The sequence below is a fragment of the Pristis pectinata genome, chromosome 23 (genome assembly GCF_009764475.1).
Source record: "Pristis pectinata isolate sPriPec2 chromosome 23, sPriPec2.1.pri, whole genome shotgun sequence".
Classification (NCBI taxonomy): Eukaryota; Metazoa; Chordata; class Chondrichthyes; order Rhinopristiformes; family Pristidae; genus Pristis; species Pristis pectinata.
The window spans coordinates 15,095,862-15,115,849 of NC_067427.1; the positions used below are offsets into that span (position 1 = coordinate 15,095,862).

General features: G+C 43.0%; 1 protein-coding gene across 1 annotated transcript in view; it reads right to left on the reverse strand.

The window, feature by feature from the left end:
• The window catches only part of LOC127582291 (centrosome-associated protein 350-like), a 76,272-nt gene extending 62,212 nt beyond the window's left edge, over window positions 1-14,060 (reverse strand). Inside the window, exons 1-4 of the mRNA XM_052037468.1 lie at window positions 14,012-14,060; window positions 11,527-11,664; window positions 6,824-6,931; window positions 1,098-1,235 (exon numbers count right to left, since the gene is read on the reverse strand). Of these exons, the coding sequence (XP_051893428.1) occupies window positions 1,098-1,235; window positions 6,824-6,931; window positions 11,527-11,664; window positions 14,012-14,060 (433 nt within the window). The remainder of the gene's footprint in view (window positions 1-1,097; window positions 1,236-6,823; window positions 6,932-11,526; window positions 11,665-14,011) is intronic.
• Between the last annotated feature and the right edge of the window lie 5,928 nt (window positions 14,061-19,988).

A 19,988-nucleotide genomic window follows, 5' to 3' on the forward strand; every position in this document is an offset into this window, starting at 1 on the left:
GAGCGAGAGAGAGCTGGGAGAATGTTCCCAGGGTTTGGAGTACTCACTTCTTCCAAATATCATTGAAAGGATAAATAAATTATAACATTAATTCCTATTTTAAGAACAGATTGATTTACTTCTATACGGGGTCTGTGTACTACACTCAAAACAGGGCAAGTTCCAACAGAAATCCCCACCTCACACTTACTAGAAAAACATCCTTCCAATTAACTTCTGCTCAGAGCATTAAAAACAATGTTGAGAAACAATTCTTGTTGCATCCTTAACACCAATTTGAGCATTCATTACAGCCTCAGAGGGATACCAATTTACTCTCCGAGAAACATACTGCAAGATATTTGCAGCCCCTGTAAACGAGAACCATTATTGCTGAGTGTTGTCTGGCTGTTATTGATGGTACTGCAGGTACTTCACGTAAAGCTAAAGCTGCTTCTTTTATTCAAGGACTGAACATTTCCACTCACTCCTAGCATCAGTTTTATGCACAAAACCAATGCAATTGAGGACGTTCCATTGGTAGGAGAGTCCAGTATCCAAGGGCACTGCCTCAGAATAAAGGGACGTCCCCTTAAAACTGAGATGAGGAGGAACTCTCAGCCAGAGGGTAGTGAATCTGTGGAATTCGTTGCCACAAAGGCTGTGGAGGCCAAGTCACCGGGGATATTCAAAGCAGAGATTGATAGGTTCTTGATTGGTAAGGGGGGTGAAGGGTTACAGGGAGAAGGCAGGGGAAAGAGGTTTAAAAAAAAATCAGCCATGATCGAATGGCAAAGCAGACTTGATGGGCTGAATGGCCTAATTCTGCTCCTTTATCTCATGGTCTTATCGAACCCAAGAAATCCACTTCAATGGAGGGCACCACTTAGCAAGCAACTGAAAGAGGACAAAGACTACCAGAGTCATTTGACGTAGGAGCATAGCAGGTCGCGGTCTGAAAGGCAATTACAATAAAAGAGACAAAGTAAAGCTTTATACACCAAGGAAACAAATATAACAGAAAGGAATGGTGCACCACAGAAGCCATAACAGGCAAACTGCAAAAGGAGACACAAGCAAAGTAACTCGTTCTTTGGTTAGACTGCTGTGAAAATTACCTGAAAGATATCGACTGTTCCTGTCATTGGTGTCTGGAGGTGTGGCTGGGCTCTGTGGAGGCTTGGGGGGTGGGCCAAGCAACATTCTTATCAACCTCTGGCCTTGCTTCCATGAAAAGACATCAGAAGAGTACGAACCTAAGGCAGACACAAGAGGCCGGAATTATCTTTGGAAACATATTAAATTCAAAGTCGTGCGTATGGCAATAAACTCAAGTACATGTGTGCACAGGTGCAGTGAAAATCTTACTTGCAGCAGCATCACAGGCACATAGCATCAGATACGCAACATTCACAAGAAAAACATAAACTTGTACACAATTTTTTTTACAAGAAAGAACACAATTAGAACAAAAAAAACAAAAAAATGTCATGAGTAATCTCACCCTAGATGAGATAATTAGGTATTGTGTGTATTGGAGCAGGCTTCTCTGCCAAAGGTTTAATTACTGTTCCTGTGAGTGAAACTTAACTCTCTTAAATCGCACACTGCCCCAACAGAGATACATTTAGGGGATTAACAAATCACCTCACTCCAAGCAATCTTCCAACAATATTTTCAAACAAGCTGGATCTGTATCTGTACAATTACCTGCTCTTGATTTTCATATTTCTTAAGACCCTCAGCTAAGTCTCAGGAATCGAAAGTCAAAAACATTGCAGATGCGAGAAAATTGAAATAAAAACTTAAAATGCAAGAAACACTCAGCAGGTCAGACAGCACCTATCAAGCAAGAATCAAGCATTAATGTTTCAGATCAGCAGAGAATGAGATTTTATTTCAGGTGAAACATTAACTCTGTTTCTCTTTGCACAGATGCTTCCTGACCCACAGAATGTTTCCAGCACTTCCGCAGTTTATAGAAAAGCTCATTCGCTGCTGTCAATGATTTTCTTTTGGGTGGGGTGGGAGGGCATGGTGTTGGAAGGTTTCACATCTCCACTATGTGAAGCAAAAACAGAAAATGCTGGAAGAACTCAGCCAGTCCAGCAGTTTCTGTGGAAAGAGAAACCAGTTAATATTTCAGATCAGAGACCCTTTGAATTACATAAAGGATTCGTCCAGACATCCCCTCTCAATGGCCTACATCTGATGCAGTTGTGTCCACTTGTCCAGGACTCCCATGAAGGAAACAGTTTCCTCCTGTCAACTCAGTGAACTCTTGGGAGGAAAAAAGGCTGTGAATGGAGAAAATGGAGGGTCTGAGATCCAGAGGGGAGAGAATGCAGAACAGGTACCATGGCCAGAGTGGGCGCTGGGAGGGTTGATGAAAGTGGAGACGGTCTGTGATGGGAGCAGAAAGGAGACAGCATTAATACTGTCTCACCCGCAGCAAGGAAGCAGAGAGAAAGGAAAGGAGACTTTGAGACATACTTATCGACTGGAGCTCCAAACAAACATCAAAATAAAATAAATGGACAAGTCCTGATAGTAAAAATACTCACAACTTTGTCATGTAACTGCAAAAACAAAATATATAAAAAAAACCTCTATGATTGCTCCCATTAAATCCTGTGGCACTGGCAATGTGACCTCTGAACTGCAATCCATCTTTGAGCAACACTGCTCTGACATCATGCCTGACAGAAACAAATGACCAATAAAAACCCTCTGACAGTGGCAGTTACAATGATAAATGCCACTTGTGTCATAGCCTTACCACAGGGTCTCAGAGGGAGAGCTTGGCATTTTTTTTGCAGCAGCAATCTGTTAGAAGAAATAATTTTAATGCATTTCAAAGCAGCACAGAAGGGCTGGAATACACAAAAGGGTTATAATGCTCTGTGCTGCCAATCAATACATTATATTCTAAGATTAACCTTCCCCATTTTTCTCCAGTTCGACCTGTCCAAAGCTGTACAGACATTCAGACAATGCTGCATCGCCACTGAGCTTTGCTGTGGTCAGCTATTCCACTTTCATATGTGCCTTTCTCTATTTTCTGTAGATATTACACCGGACTAACCACCAACACTATGTCAAACGCTGTCATCTTGAGCAGTGACTTACTCCAGGGCAATTCCGTTTGGTTTTCTTTCTCCTTCTAAAGCTCTAGCCCCCACCCCCACTTGACAACAGCCCCAGATGCATCAACAGTTCCATGCTCCAAACTCTGCATCGATCAACAGTACATTTCATTTGTAGAGCCCCTTTCATGTCACAAAATATCCTTGGGAAAAGCAGAAATATTTATGGAGGGAGTTTCTGGCCCAGGCTCAGCACCTGTGGAGGGAAGGTGGATTGAAAACAAATTTTGTACTTCAATACAAAAATCTCTGGAATTTGGAAGGCTGGGAGAAGTTACTAGGTTGTAGCTGAGAGTGCAGCTGAAGCAATTTATGGATCGGGTAACAATATCCGAGAGCCTGGATTTCGCCATTGCTGGAGCAAAAAAAATGGGTGGCTGGAAGTGTGCGGAGATCTTGGACGTTTGATTGGCTGCAGAAGATTACAGAGATTTAAAAGGTTGAGGCCCTGGAGGGACACAAACACAAGATGAGAATTTCATCATGTGTTAGGGAGCACAGAGAATGGGACTCAGCAGGTGGGGGGATGTGCAACGAGGCAGAGGGGAGGTTAACTGATAATATCTCCTATGCTTCAATACAAAAACATCTGCAATTGGGAGAGGTGGGGAGAAATTACCAGGTTGTTGTTGAGAGCAAAACCCAAGCAATTTATAGACGGAATATGAATATGAGGGGGGAGTCCCATGGTGTCTGGGGCCCAGGTACATGACGAGCATGCCTGCGCTAGCTTGGTCACTCACATGCCTGATCCCAGGCAACATCAGGCAAGAGCAAGAACATGAGCAGCAGCTGGTCACCACTTAAAGTAGAAGGATCAGTGCCCGAAACAAGATAAATGGTCAAAAGGAGATTCATGAGGGGCTTCATCAACAGAGGATGGGCTGGTGGTCCGGGGAGGGGAGGGGACTGAATGTTGCCTCCGGTGCCTAAAAGAGCAACCTTCTCCTCCTGAGGGAAAGTTCATAGAAGAAGATACTGTGCTTATTTCTAAACTCTCATGCCATGGGACCCATTCCGAGTAAGTTAGCTTAGCAGTGAACCCACAACAACTTCACTAGACCCTTGTAGAGTTCCCTGGGTGAAATAACAATCAGGATCCAGAGAAGAGAGCAGGACTCCCAGGCCATCTGCCATTTTACCTGCTCATCCACTGGTTGCTAGGTTTGAAGTCAGCCCTCAAATGTGCAATCCAAACATTTGTCTTACCTAATGCAGAGTCGACACAACCTGAGAAGTAATTCAGAGGAACATGTGCAAATGCAAAACTAAAGTTTACAAAGACTAGGGAAATGGAAGCAAGAGGAAAGAGACCTTTTGTTTCTTAACCCTTTATTAAAATGTCAATTATAGAATAGGGTATCATTCACAGAAATCTCCACTGGTTACCAGAGCTGCCTAGTTTTTTTTAAAGAAAAGAGGGCCTAAATGACACTGCATGTGCTCTCTGCAGGGCTATCTGGGCACAGTCACAGCTGCAGAATGGAGCCAGGTAACTGTACCAACAAAATACCAGCTGCAACTGGTACACCAGTCTGGCCTTGGGTAAGGCTCCAAGAATACCCGTCAATCTCCAGTACTTTGCCACTTCTCAGGGTAGCAGTGAGAATTGGACTACATGACCTTCGTAGCATCCCTGGTCTTTTTCTGAAAATTAAATAAAAAACTGCAGATGCTGCAAGTCTGAAACAAAAACAGAAAAAAACTGGAAACACTCAGCAGATCAGGCAGCGTCTGTGGAAAGAGAAACAGAGTTAACATCCGACCCATTCTTCCCTCCCTTTCTGCAGTTTAAAATTAACGTCCCAAATCTGACAAAGGGTCTTTGACCTGAAATGTCAGCTCCCCTCTCCCTTCCCACTGCTGCCGACTTCCCTGCTCTGCACTGACGGCATTTTCTGTTTTGTTTCATTGCTGTATTCACTTTGTTTTGTGTTTTGTACTCACTTTATGGAGGAAATTACTATGATGCTGGAGGAACTCAGCAGGCCAGGCAGCACCCGTGGAGAAAAACAGGCGGTCAACTTTTCGGGTCAGGACGCGAATGTAACCACAATCTGCATCTCCCCGTTGCCAGTCACTACAACTCCCCCTCCCACACTATCACAGATATGTCAGTCCTCGGCCTCTCCCACTGCCAGGAGAACTCCAAGCACAAACTGGAGGAACAGCACCTCATTTTCCGTCTCGGAACCTCGCAGCCTAACGACATGAACATTGAATTCTCCCACTTTAAGTAATCCCCTCCACGTCTCTTCTTTCCTTCCCTATCTCTCTTTTTTCTACCCCCCGCTTTTCCTCCTTACCTTTGACCCATCCCCCGGTGGCTCTGCTCTGACCTCCTCCCCCGCACCTGCCTATCACTATCTCTTACCTGCATCTACCTATCACCACCTTGTGCCCATCCGCCTCCCCTCTTTTATCCACCTATCACTGCTCTGCTTTTCCCTCCTATATATTGGGCTTCCCCTTTTCCTATCTTCAGTCCTGAAGGGTCCTGACCCGTAACATTGACCTGTTTTTCTCTACGGATGCTGCCTAGCCTGCTGAGTTCCTCCAGCATCATCGTGTTTTTCATCTAGATTCCAGCATCTGCAGTCCTTTATTTCTCTTATGGAGGAAATTGCTGGAGTGTAATCAGGAGGAGGAACCAGGGAAAATTTTTCCTTATGCCAATAAAGCACAGAAATCTATTTCACAGCATGCGAGAGTGGAAGCAGTGAGGTTCATGGTCAATGCAGGTCGGCTTTTCATTCAGCCCTTGGGACAGCTTTAAACCAACACTGGCAGTTACCTTTGTCCTTGACGTTTGATCTCCCATACTTAGCAAACTGAAAATGAATTAACAAGTTCTGACCAATACAACTGTATTCCTCAAAATTACATCTTTTACATTTGATTCTATTTTGTTTAACTGTTCGAAAAACCTATTCCTATCTAAAGCCAAACCCTAAATCCCAGAATGTGGCATTATCAGTCACAAACTAAGCCAAAACTCATTTAACCCTCTGCGTGGGTCTGGTCTTTGGTGTTGAAAGGTCATACACCATATTATCCAAATCTTCCTTCATTAAATGTTTACTTACATAACATCTCTGCTCTTGGCTCTCCACTGCTAGCAGGTGTGAGATTCTAATGACAAAACCACACTTTAGCAAGTCCCATACCAGCCCCCTGATACCCAGCCAAAAATATGTTCAAACACAGTTTGGTTGCCAAAACTTAAAAAGGATTACCGATCTGGGATTTTGCTTCCAAGTGTATACATATTAAATCTTCCATAAACAAACGGAACATACGAAACTGCCAGACAGAAATAAACCAGTCCATCATGTCGGTCCTATCAACTGCAAGCAAGTGAACTAGATAAACAGTGCTTCCATAATTTCTGCAGCTTGTGGATGATAAGGCCCTATTAAAGAAGGAAAAGCTGGACATTCTCAGAGAGCCCGTCATGATCTCAAGATGTCTAAAAACAGCTCAAAATAAATTGTTTCAATATAGGGAACTGGCAGGGCCAATCTGCACATAGGAATAGCTCTTAAGTAGCGATGTTATAATGAGCTACATCACAGACCATAATATCAGAGATATAAACACAGCACTGCTGTCACTGTTATTACAAAAATACAACACATTAGGAATTTAATTTTCCAAATGTTTCACAAGATTGCTGCAAGCTTTTCCAAATTGCTTACCATTGACTTTTGCGGTTTCCTTCAGGTTAATTGCCTTTGAGCAGCTTTGAGCTCTGCGAGTTGCCTCGTGATCCCTGCTGGAATTCTGTTGGTGTTTTCTTCTCTGCTCTGGAATGGAGATTGGGAGACTTGTCTGTATACGATAAATAGATAGTATTGTACTGGTGGAAACAATGAGGGAAATAAAAAACAAATTCTGCACAACTGAAAGAACAGAGAATTGTTCACACCTACAACTTCTGAAGGACAAGTCAGCAGCATAGAGTTTGCTGCTCTTGGCCTGGTTATACAAGCAGTGAGTTGCTGAGCATGCAAACCAGGCTATCCTCAGTTCGATTCCCAGTTTAGCCTGGCTTGGGTGGCAGCAAGAGCGGTACAATTGGCCTCACCGCCAGTTGCCAAGTTGCTGAGCTTCCGATCACCAATATGCATCAATCAAGCCAGTCCTTCATCAAGGCACCAGGCTCATTGCCTCAGTGAAATCTCCTGGCCCTTGGCTCAGCATGTAGTCTCCTCTGCTGGAGATTCTGACACCATCCATACTAGTCAGCATACTGGAGGAAAGGAGTGATGTGGAGGTTACTTTGCTGCTCTTTGGCAATTTTAGCACCTAGTTTTGGTTGCTCTCACTGCTTGACATTTATCAGAAGCTGAGAGCTGTAAATAATGTATTTTTAAGCATTTTTATTTCCCTATTTACTTACAGCCTTGTACTTTACTTGAAGAATAAAGTTTTGCAATATATTACATTACTGCAGTATTTTGGCTCTGCATGATCCATTTTCATTTGTAAATTTAATTAATGAGAAGGAATGAAGTTCTGTTTATTCTTATATACATTATCAAAGACTTCAACTTATTGATTAATCAATCTACCCATGTGGTCCACACCAGAAGGACATAGGAAGATAGGATGGGTGTATGCTATTAAATCGCTTAAGCCCATTCCATCATTCAGCAAGGTCATGGCTGATCTATGACCCATTTCCACACATCTGCCTTCTTCCTATATTCCTTTAAATCTTTAGTTAATAAATAACTATTGATTTTAAATTTAAAATTAACAAATGACCTAGCATCAATTACCACTTTTGGGAAAGCTTCAAATTTCTACCACTCCCTGAAAGTGATAATTATTTCTTCCTTTAGTCCTGAAAGATGCAGCTCTCATTCTTAAATTATGCCTCTCTAGAGATAAAAAGGGGGCAGGAGGAGCCATGTGGGGGGGTGGGGGGGGGCCACTGGAAGGTGATGTGGAAATAAGGATCTGCAGACGCCTCCCTTACACCGAACTATCTCCCTTCTACCCTCTTAGTCCTGATGCAGGGTCTCAATCCGAAACGTCGACTATACTCTGCCTGTTGAGTTCCTCAAGCCATTTGTTTTTTTTTACTCCAGATTCCGGCATCTGCAGTCCCTCTTGCATATGCAATTAATTAAATATTGCTGCAAATGGTAACAATGGGCAAAAAAAAAATCACACTGGTGTGTAAATTTTATTTGGTGTCCGGCCAATATTAAGTTTCACACGTATGAAACAGTACTACCTTCACAATAGGTCTGTGATAGCAGGGCACTAAGACAATAGGTCTGTGATAGCAGGGCTCTAAGACAATAGATCTGTGATAGCAGGGCTCTAAGACATTAGGTATGGTTAACACACTGCTGAGTTCCTCCAGCATCATAGTGTTTTTCATCTTGATATTCCAGCATCTGCAGTCCTTTGTTTCTCCAGTATTACTGCTCCACTGCAAAGTCTCTTCAAGGATGCCCACTGAAGAAGTCTTCTTCCTCTCTTTGAGGGAAGTTTCATGAATCCCTCTCTCACTGCTCCCCCTGTCTGATCTCCTCTGCTCTCTGGCTCCTCAACCATGTGCTCACTCAGACTTGGTTCCACAGCCACGTGACATTCCTCACTGTGTCTGCACCACCATTTTGTTCTACGTGGCTTCCAGGTCCATTTCCAGGCCTCCCAGTTTGGCTCCAGCCTGGATCTCCGGTATGTTCGCTCTATCCATTGCCCTCTCTCCAGTTCTCCCTGTGCCCTCCACTCTACCCTCTCTGCCATGCGCCAACACCTTCTGGCCCTCTCTCTTCCTCTTCCACAGCTCTGGGCCTGGCTTTCCAAGATGTGCCCAGGACCATTATTCTTCGTCGTTCTCCGCCATATCCACACTCTCAGTGGATGATTCTTCATCTTCCTCACCGCTGTCGAGGATCGCAAGATCGCCTGTTCCAGACTCCCCACTGCTGCACGGTCCTCCGCCCCTCCCCCTCCCCCACCCACCCAGACACCCCCACCCTACACCACTCTCTGCTCCTCCCACCCCCTTCTTCCCTGGGGCCTCCCCCTCTCCAGGCTTTGCCTTCTGTTGCCTCTGCTCTGTTTCTTCCCCCATCTATTTCTAATTCCACATCCCACCTTGCACCTCCTCCAGACCACTCCCAGCCCCCCTTATCCCCTCCCCTACCCTGACTTATCCTTCTCCTGCTCCCCCTCGTTCCCTCCCTTCCATCCACCTCCTATCCTTCATCACCGCAGTACCACACCCAACCCCGCTCCCCCCTTTCCTCTCACCAGCCCAGACCCTCTACCCCCCTTCCTCCTCTAATCCCAACTCTAACCCCTTCTGGGTCTTTACCATCCCCCCCAACCTCCCCCTCTCTGAGGCTGAGCCATCTGTTCTAGCAAAGGCCTCACCTTTGTACCTCTACGCCCCCACCTCAATGAATTCCGAGCCCATCACGATGCCGAGCTCTTTTTCTGCCACCTCCACCTCTGCGCTGCCTTGTTCGGTAAGGAGTCCTCTCCCACTTCTGGTGACCCACTCTCCCACCTCCAGCCCTTTTCTTCCACCTGGACTCCCCCACCGGGCCTGTTACCTTCCCTGGACCTATTCATAGCCAACTGTCGGCGCAGCATCACCAGTCTTGACTTTTCTGCCCCCCCCCCCACCCCTTCTGAGCACTTTGTTCTCCACTCCCTCCGCACCAATCCTGACATTGTCATCAAACCAGCCAACATAGGTGGTGCCATGGTAGTCTGGCGTACTGACCCCTACCTTGCAGAGGCCAGACGCCAACTCTCGGACACTTCCTTCTACCTACCCCTGGACTGTGACCCCACCGAGGACCACCAGGACATTATCCCGCATCATCACTGACCTCATCACCTTGGGAGATCTCCCCCCGCCGCCCCTGCACAGCTACCAACATGATAGTTCCGTAACCTAGGACTGCCTGCTGCTATCTTCTCCCCAAAATCCACAAGAAGGACTGTCCCAGCAGACCTATCGTCTCTGCATGCTCTTTTCCCACTGAGCTCATATCCTTATGCCCGGTAACTATCCTGTCCCCCCAGTCCAATCCCTTCCCACCTACGTCCGTGACACATCACATGCTCTCCAACTCTTCCATAGTTTTAAGTTCTCTGGCATGCAAAATTTGTATTTGACAAATTTAATGATAAATTTGTCAAATTTGATAAAGGGGGACTAGTGGATGTAGTATATTTGGATTTGGCATTGGCTCTGCCACTATGTAAAATCAGATTTTATTGGGCAGTAGCATGATTAAAAGGACAAAATTCGGGGAGTAAGTAAATAGATCCTTTTCAATTGGAAGCGGAATGCCACAAGACTCAGTGCTGACACCTCAACATTCATAACTAAGATGTAGGCAGCAAGTCTATACAAAGTTTAATGATGATATGTGACGAGGGAAAATGTGAGCTGTAAGGAGGAAGCAGAAGTACATAGACAGGTTAAGTGACTGAGAAAGAAGGTGGCAGATGGAGTATAAACTCAGAGTAAGAGATTGGACCTGAAATGAAAATGGTTTATTTTCTTCAGAGGATGTGAATCTTTTGTATTGACTCCAGAGCTATGGATGCTCAAAGTATAACAAGGCTGAGATAATATTTTTAAGCTCTTTTAAAAGGACCCATGGTTTGGATGGGAAAGTGAACTTCAGTTCAAGGATCAGCTATAATTTTATTGAATGATGGAGCAGGTTCAAAGGGTTGTTTAGTTTACTCATACTTATTAGGATTCCCACATATTTCTCTCCCATCTCATTACCACATTAAGGAAAAAAGTTGATACATCTCTGCCAGAAGTTTCTTTATATCTCACTCTCAAATTAGTCAGTTTCCATCACACTCGGAAATAGAAACAAATAAAGAAAATACAGTGAAAAAGAACAAATTAAAAACAAACGCTTTGCATCTATGCCATATGGATCATAAATAGCTGAGGTGTTCACACTGATCCTTGTAACTTCAGGACATTACCAAATGCTTTACAACCAATTAAATACTTGTTTTTAAGTACATGTACGGAGCAATGCACAAAATGTGAATGTCACTACTGACCAAGTTCAGAATTATTGCCGAAAATCACTGTCATCTCGTGACTGCGTGTCTCATGCACTTCCAATTGCAAAACTCTGAACAATCTGATATTCAGTTTTCAAGCATCAAAGTGGATATAATCTTATCTTACAACTCATGTCAGTCTTGTGCTGGACACATATCTAAAATGTCTGCTCTAAACTTTCACCAACATTTTCCTTGATATTATGCCTGGTTTCTTATATCTCTTCCCCAGTCTATCTCTTCTCGGTAGCAGCAGGATGGGCAGAGTTTGATCTTTCACTAGATGGCACTTTTGTGATTACTGAGAACAGTTCCATCCATTTCAAACCTGCTTCTTGATGTCCATAGTCCCTCTGTCGCATCAGTGCCTTCCTGTTGGTGCGAGGGTTCACTGCAAGAGCCTCTTCTGACTTGTCAGTACCCGTAGAGCTTTCAACTTCAGAAATTAACTTGACAGCATTGAAACCTGAAACAAATTGCAATAACTCAACCACTTCTGATGAAGCAGATTTGGTTCCATTGACTGGAGGGCAAATAATCAGGGAAAACAGGCTTCAGCAAACTGGTAAAATACCCAAAGGGATGAAAATATTGTTTTTTTTTAAAATTGAGTTGTTTAGATCTAGAATTTCTGATCTGAAATCAATGTGAAAGAAGGCTCCACTCTAACTTTAAAAATATAATCAGATAAATTCCTGAAGGGTTGAAACAAATATTGCAAGGCGATGCGGAAATATCAGGGGAGTGGAATGTCAAAGCACCAGTACAGGTGCAGTGAAGGGTCACAGGCTCCCTCCGGTGCTGAAGGATTCCACCATCTTGTGGTTTTGAAGTCAATGGGTAAAATTAAGAGGTGCACTACACCTTATTTAGTACTGCTAAATTTATACTTAGGAAGGGAGACAGAAAATGCCCTAAGATAGGGAAAACATTCACCTTAACAGTGGTGATAAGAAAAAAATAATAATTTTCCAACCAACAAAAAGGATAACAACTGGAAACCAAAATAATAAAATAGTAGATAATAAACAAGAAAATCTTACTTGACTAACTTAACTGAATTAACAGAGTAAAGGGTAATGCATCCAATGCATTTTGCCTACATTTCCAAATTTCAGGTAGAGCAGGCAAAGGAACTTGCTGTCCAATTCACTCCATAACATCCATTAGCATTGACAGGCTCACCATACTCCAGTTACAAAATCCAGAACCTTGGGGTTCTGAGGAAGCTCAGGTCATGGTAAATGGTGCACTTTTCAAAGACCAAACAGAAAAGCACAGTTTAATAAAAGTAATTCAGCCATTCATTGCCACATCATTCTGATTTAGATCCCTATGTAAGGGATCATTATCTAGAACACTGTCGTGTCTTAATGTCAATAAGGTTTAGGAAGTATTTCAGCCAATTCTCCTCTTGTACTCGAAAGAGTAAAAAATCCGACAGATTTAAAAACGTGGTGTTCACTTGGCATCAATCTCCAGAAAGGCAAAGACACGTGGGCAAAAACAAAAAGGGAAGGTGTGACATTGGGGCTTTGAATAAGAAGCACTCCCAGTGTAGGTGCTTATTTTCCTATCAAAATACATTTAAAAAGTTACATATTAAGTCTTCTCTCTGCCAAAAGAAGTATAGTGCAGGACAATATCCTGTTCACAGAAAGGTCATTACTTTGAATCTTCAGCAGGCATTATTCATCTGAAATTGGATGGAAAGAACATCAGGTGGGGGAGGAATCAGGTGGGAGGACAGAAGGCCATGTTTCAGAGAAGCAGAGGCTACAATACTGATGTAAAAAGCCCATAATAAAATGAAGAATTTGCATTTATATAGCATCTTTCTTTAACCCTAGGACATCCTAAATGTTTCACAGTTAATAAGGTACTTTTTAAATAGCTGTGGTCACTCTTCTAATGTGGGAAACATGGCATTTGTTTTGCACTCAAAAGTCTTTCACAATCTACAACCATAGAATTAAATGGCGTATGGAGAATAAGAAGCCATATGGTCCTACCAATTCATGCCTTTTATGAGAGCCCTGTCCCACCCTCTCTCATCAAAACCTAAACTTCTCCCCCCCACCCCCCCCCCCATGGGCTTTTCCAGCTCCCCCTTAAATCAATCTGCATTGTTCATTGAAACTATTCCCTGTAATGCAAAGTAACATTTTCTTCCCCTCTCCACCCCCACCCAACACCACCTCATAAGCCACTGATCTGGAGCTGCAAAAGGGAGGGGGATGCATCAAACAACATTTTACTCAGAGTGGCCTAGGATTTCCTTTGAATAACTCTTTGAATAACAGCTGTTGTTCAGTGAGAAATGGGCTTACCCTGGAATGGAGCAGTGTTTTGTCTATTTCTAAACCCATTTGTTCACAGTGGTAGATTGGACCACTGGACTTTCCAGAGGGATTCTTGTCAGCATTAGGAACTTTTTCCAAAATAAAATTCACTCAAACAATGTCAACGAGAGTGCAACACCCAAAATTCATGTCCAACACAATCCTGAGCCTCACTGGCCTGAAAATTGCCAGTGATATTAATTGTAGGATGTTGCTGCTGCGGATCTCTGCCACGGAGTTTGCTGCTCACCACTGCATTACAGATGGGTCACCAACCACTGAAGTGGATGGGTCACCCAACTTCCCTTTTCAATGAGAGAAGGCTTCATCTACTTTTCCTTCAGCCCAAAGGTGCAGGCAGAGCAGGCAAAGGAACTTGTTAGCAATGCAAGTTCCCCAAGATACAGGCACTCAAAGATATTATTTTAATCCTCACTGGAAGCTCCCTCACAAGCCCCCTGCCAGGAGTACCTGGCTGTAGTCCCAGAAGGTCTCCATGGTTCATTTGCATAAAGAACATGCCTCCTGCAAGTACTGTTCTCCAGCCTGTCCAGCTTTCTCTAAGCCCTCGGGAGCATTCTCCCTTCCTCTCATCATTTCAGTATCCATTCTTTAAACAGCAGCACTTTCCAACAGCTGGTAGAGTGTTGTTTGTGGTGTGCTATGTTCCTTTAAGAGCTAGTTGCCAAGATCGCAGCTGCTGGGCTATTTACCAGCAAATGCCAGACGTAGTTACAGAACAATAGGGTAGCACATGTTGAAACTGACACAAACCAGCACTGCGCAGTGAAAATGAACAACACTGTTCAGTGAACCTCACAAATGAAGATCAGTCTTTGTGGAACTTTTACAGACTGAGCTCAGGTAACACATTATGCTGTTTTGGCACCAATAAAAAGCAGGAAAGCAATTTCTAAGCAGCCTATTTAAAGATCAGAGGAATCAGGAACTGGAGCAACTTCTTCCAATAAAAGCAGAGCAATTTTCCAAATAAAACAGTGAATGGAGGATGGCTACATACAAATTATGCACTTAAAATTAATTTCCGTCACTTACAGCAGTGCTAGTAAGTTGCTCAATCGTCTCCACTCTCACTGATCATAGCATTCTCAGCACATGTGGCCATTTCTCTTTTAAAGTGATGCAAGCTGAGTGATGACTGTAAGCCAGGTCATCAATTTAAACTTGCAGCTCAGCTGGATTCAACAACAACAGAAAATTATAGCAGCTCTTCTGTAGTATATGGGTCATACCAGCAATGACACTGTAGTACGCTGACACTTCTCCACAAATGTATCCCACACATGGACAGGAGATAACAGAGTGCAGGAACCCAAACCAGAAAAGGCAGCTTAGCCCATGTTGATCTGACACTGGGTGATAATTACTTATTTAATAGGTCCCAGGAGTGACCACTTCATCTTTAATGCAGGCCGGTCACAGAGATATGTGGCAACTGTGTCATTATCATACATCTCGAGCTATTCAATTGACACGTTCCTTCACAAGTACATGCATTGACAGGAGAGATAGAGTAACACGTCTGGCCCAAGGCTAACTCCTTCGTCACACAGTCATCAGCCTAATGGCCATAGCCATCACTTGCATTGCAGTTTGAAGTGCACTTTCTGTTAAAATGTCTAGCCTGGTACTGTGCAATAACAATATATTACAGCAGGAAGAGAGAACAGACCACAGTGGAGAGCTTGTGAACTGATTGTTAAGGGTAGTGGGGGATGGGTATTTAAAAAGAAAGGAGAGCAAGAGGAAACGATGTTAAATGTGGTCGACCAGCAATGAGCCACTAACAATGAGGTTAAGATTGTTGTATGAATTCAGTTATGGTCACCTGGATACAACTGTGTAATGGTTAATTTACTGGACTAGAAACCCAGAGCTCTGAACCAAGTCTCCAGAAACAGAGATCAAATGCAACATTGGGAGCTTGAGGATGTGAATTCATTTGGGAAATAGCTCCAGTAATAAATAGATGGTGTCACTAAAAATGACCAGGAAGCTGGTGGATTGTTGCAAAGATTTAATTGGTTCATTCAAATCTTTTTGGAAAGTTGTTAAGCCATCCTTACCTGGTCAGTCCAATATGTACTTCAAGTTCTGCACCAATATGCCCAACTCGTAACTGTTTTCTGGAGTGGCCTAACAAGCTATCCAGTTGTTTCACCACCATCTCAGGGCAATTGGGGACTGGCAATCAACTAATATTGAAGACCAACAGCTCAAAAGCAATAGTGGCTATTTCAAACCCAATATCACGTTACCATAGCCGGAGTCGTAATTGATTCAACAAGAGTCACTGCCCTGGCGGAAACAAATCCATCAGGCCAGCAGATTCCTTAGCCTTGTGTAGCCTCTACAATTAGCAAGAAACCATTGGGTCTGCCCAGAATATCCTATTGGAAGCCAACTTAGATTCTAAGCTAGATCTCCAGTCTCCATGCCCTCTACACATTAAGGTCAACTCAGATAGAAATTAAAGGCTCCCTTAAAAAGAATAAATGCAGTCAGAGCAATTCCTCTCCAGAAGGCGATTATGACCCCCACAGGTTTGGTGGAAGCCCCACCATGATAAAGTGCCACTCTATTTTGGCCCCAATGTATTTACTCCACAATTTCTGATGTGCAGGTCTCACATGTCCACCTGAAATCTCAACATGTTTACTCAATACTCTCACCCCAGCCAACTCATCTGCTTATGATAGTACTTCAGCACTGGAGTGTAAAATTATTGCTAAACATATTCTCAAGAGTAAATTCACTGATCACGTGGTGCCAAAAGGCTGAGCCCGGAGGAAATGTAGATCAGAGATCAAAGTACAACATTCTAATTTTCACTTCTTTTATGTGCAGCTATATGCTGGGGCTAGAACACTACTTACAACACTCCATCTGCCTTAATTTGCTTCTCTGAGTTTTATGCTTTTCTTTGACTTTTTTTATTTCATATTTCCTTATGACATAGAAGACAGTCATTTGGTCCAGTGAACCTATGCATTTCTCAGAGCTATCCCATTCTCCCACTGTTCTCTCACACATGCCCATGAACATTACTGACTCTTCCAGCCACTTTCTGTAGTTGCCCAACTATTTCATACTAAACCCAACAAAAAAGAACGATTGAAATGTTGTGTTCAGCATCTGGGATGTATTCCAGTCCTTATATGTAGTGAGCCTCATATTTGCGTTCTACACAAAACTAAGGAATATTATGGCCATTTTAAGTGTTAGAACAGTGTTATGGGTCACTCAAGCAGTACTTTTGAGAATGACATTTCCAACTGCAAGATTGGATTGACAGAAGAGAGTTGATGGTGTTCCTTCTGTTTTTTTTAAATGGGAGAAATTCCGTAGAAAAATGCATATAGATGCATGTGTGCAGCTCCAACACAATACATTCATTTATTTATGAGAATTCAATGTGTGATGCACAGCAATTTATTGCAGCAAGTGAATAGAACACTCTCCATTCACATACACTGTAAAACAGAAAAAAACCAGCAAGCAGTGTCAGGAGATATTCACCAATATTACTAAATTCTACACCTCTGTTGTAGAAAGTGAATAATTCACTTCAGATGTTTTGGTTTTGAAAACAAATATTTCTTAGTACACTCTGTAACAGTACAGAAAAATAAGGTCATAATTAGCACCCAAGAGCAATTGCAATAACAAGAGACTCTCAAATGAGGCCATTCAAGCCTGGGGCACCAATTCCAGTTACTTTCCTAATGAGGCCAGCAATGGGATCACACAACATTGCTCAGCTAACCTCCATTACCAAATTATTTCACAATTTCTTAGCAACTGGCATCAGGAATTGCAAGGGCACAGCAGCCAAATAAGCAGGCCTTAAAAGGTTAAGAATCCACTCTAAACATTAGTTTATTTTCATTTGTAAAGAACCACACAACAGATGATGAAAGGAATTGATACTACCGATCCTGATAATCTGTTTGTACAATCAAAGGGTGCAAACATTTGAGTTTTAAGGTGAGACTGAATCAAGCAGAATCAATTCAAAGGTAACAACATGGAGACACAGAAGACTGCAGATGCTGGAGCAAAACAAAACAAACTGCTGGAGGAACACTGTAGGTCAGGCAGCATCTGTGGAGGGAAGTCAACAGTCAACGTCTCAGGTTGAAACCTTTCATCGAGACGAACAACAATTTTCATACCCCAAGGTAATTCACAGCAGTTTACAAAAAAATCCAAAATTACGCCACATATACAAGGACCAGGAATATTGGTCAGGCTTGGATTTAAAGGAACATCTAAAAGGAGAGAGATGAATAGAAATTTAATGAGATAACTTCAGAGCTTAGGAACCAAAGAACTGAAAGCATGGATGCCACTGATAAGAACATAAGAAATAGGAGTAGGAGTAGGCCATCTGGCCCATCGAGCCTGCTCCACCATTCAATAAGGTCATGGCAGATCTGGCCGTGGACTCAACTCCACCTACCTACTTTTTCCCCATAACCCTTAATTCCCCTACTATGCAAAAATCTACTTGTGTCTTAAATATATTTAATGAGGGAGCCTCTACTGCTTCCCAGGGCAGAGAATTCCACAGATTCACTACTCTCTGGGAAAAACAGTTCCTCCTCATCTCCATCCAAAATCTACTTCCCCAAGTCTTGAGGTTATGTCCCCTAGTTCTACTTTCACCTACCAGTGAAAACAACTTTCCTGCCTCTATCTTACCTATCCCTTTCATAATTTTACATGTTTCTATAAGATCCCCTCGCATTCTTCTGAACTCCAGTGAGTATAGTCTCAGAAAACTCTCTCTCTCCACATAGGCTAATCCCCTCATCTCGGAATCAACCTGGTGAACCTCCTCTACACTGCCTCCAAAGCCAGTACATCTTTTCTCAATTAAGGAGACCAGAACTGCAATCAGTACTCCAGGTGCAGCCTCACCAGTACCCTGTACAGTTGCAACATAACCTCCTTGCTCTTAAATTCAATCCTTCTAGCAATGAAGGCCAACGTTCCATTTGCCTTCTTGATAGCCTGTTGCACCTGCAAACCAACCTTTTGCGATTCATGCACAAGCACTCTCAAGTCCCTCTGCACAACACCATTTAAATAATAATCTGATCTTCTATTTTTCCTTCCAAAGTGGATGACCTCACATTTACCAACATTGCACTCCATCTGCCAGACCCTTGCCCACTCACTTAACCTATCTATATCTCTCTGCAGACTCTCCACATCCTCTGCACAGTTTGCTTTTCCACTCAATTTAGTGTCATCAGCAAACTTAGAAACTGTACACTCGGTCCACTCTTCCAAATCGTTATCGTATATCGTGAACAGTTGTGGGCCCAGCACTGATCCCTGTGGCAGCCCACTCACCACTGACTGCCAACCAGAAAAACAATCATTTATCCCAATTCTCTGCCTTTTATTGGTTAACCAATCCTCTATCCATACTAATACATTACCCCCAACCCCATGCATCCTTATCTTATAGGTAAGTCTTTTATGTGGCACCTTCTGCAACACCTTCTGGAAATCCAAGTATACAACATCCACCTGTTCCCCTCTATCCATTGTGCTCCCAAAGAACTCCAGTAAGTTTGTCAGACAGGATCTGCCCTTCCATTTCTATCCAGATGTCTTGCTATTTCTTCCTCAATGATAGCTTCAAACATTTTCCTAACTACAGACATTAAGCAAACTGGCCTATAGTCACCTACTTTTAGCCTACTTCCTTTTTTAAACAGTGGCATGACATTTGCTATCTTCCAATCCACTGGGACCTGCCCAGAATCCAGACAATTTTGGTAAATTATCACAAATGCCTCAACCATAACTTCTACCGTAAGTACCCTGGGATGCATCCAATCAGGACCAGGGGACTTAGCTACCTTTAGGCCAAGTAGTTTTCTCAGCACTACATCTTTAGTGGTAGTGACTGTATCGAGGTCCTCACCAGCCATCACATCCATAACATCTCTCTTGGGCATATTAGACGTGTCCTCCACTATGAAGACTGACACAAAATAGTCATTCAAAGCCTCCACCATTTCCGCATTACCCAACATTAATTCCCCCTTCTCGTCTTCCAAGGGACTTACGCTCACTTTAGCCACTCTTATCTGCTTGATACAATTATAAAATCTTTCACTATCTGTTTTTATATTTTGTGCTAGTTTACTTTCATAATCTATCTTCCCTTTCCTTATTGCTTGTTCAGTGGTTCTTTGTTGCTTTTTAAAGTTTTCCCAATCTTCCAGTTTCCCACTACTCTTGGTGACTTTGTATACGAGTTTTTAGTTTGATGCTTTCCTTTATTTCCTTTGTTATCCAAGGCTGGCTCTCCCCACCCTTATTGTCCTTGCTTTCAACTGGAATATACTTCTGTTGAGCACTTGGAAAAATCTCTTTGAAAGTCTTCCACAGTTCCTCAACTGTCCCA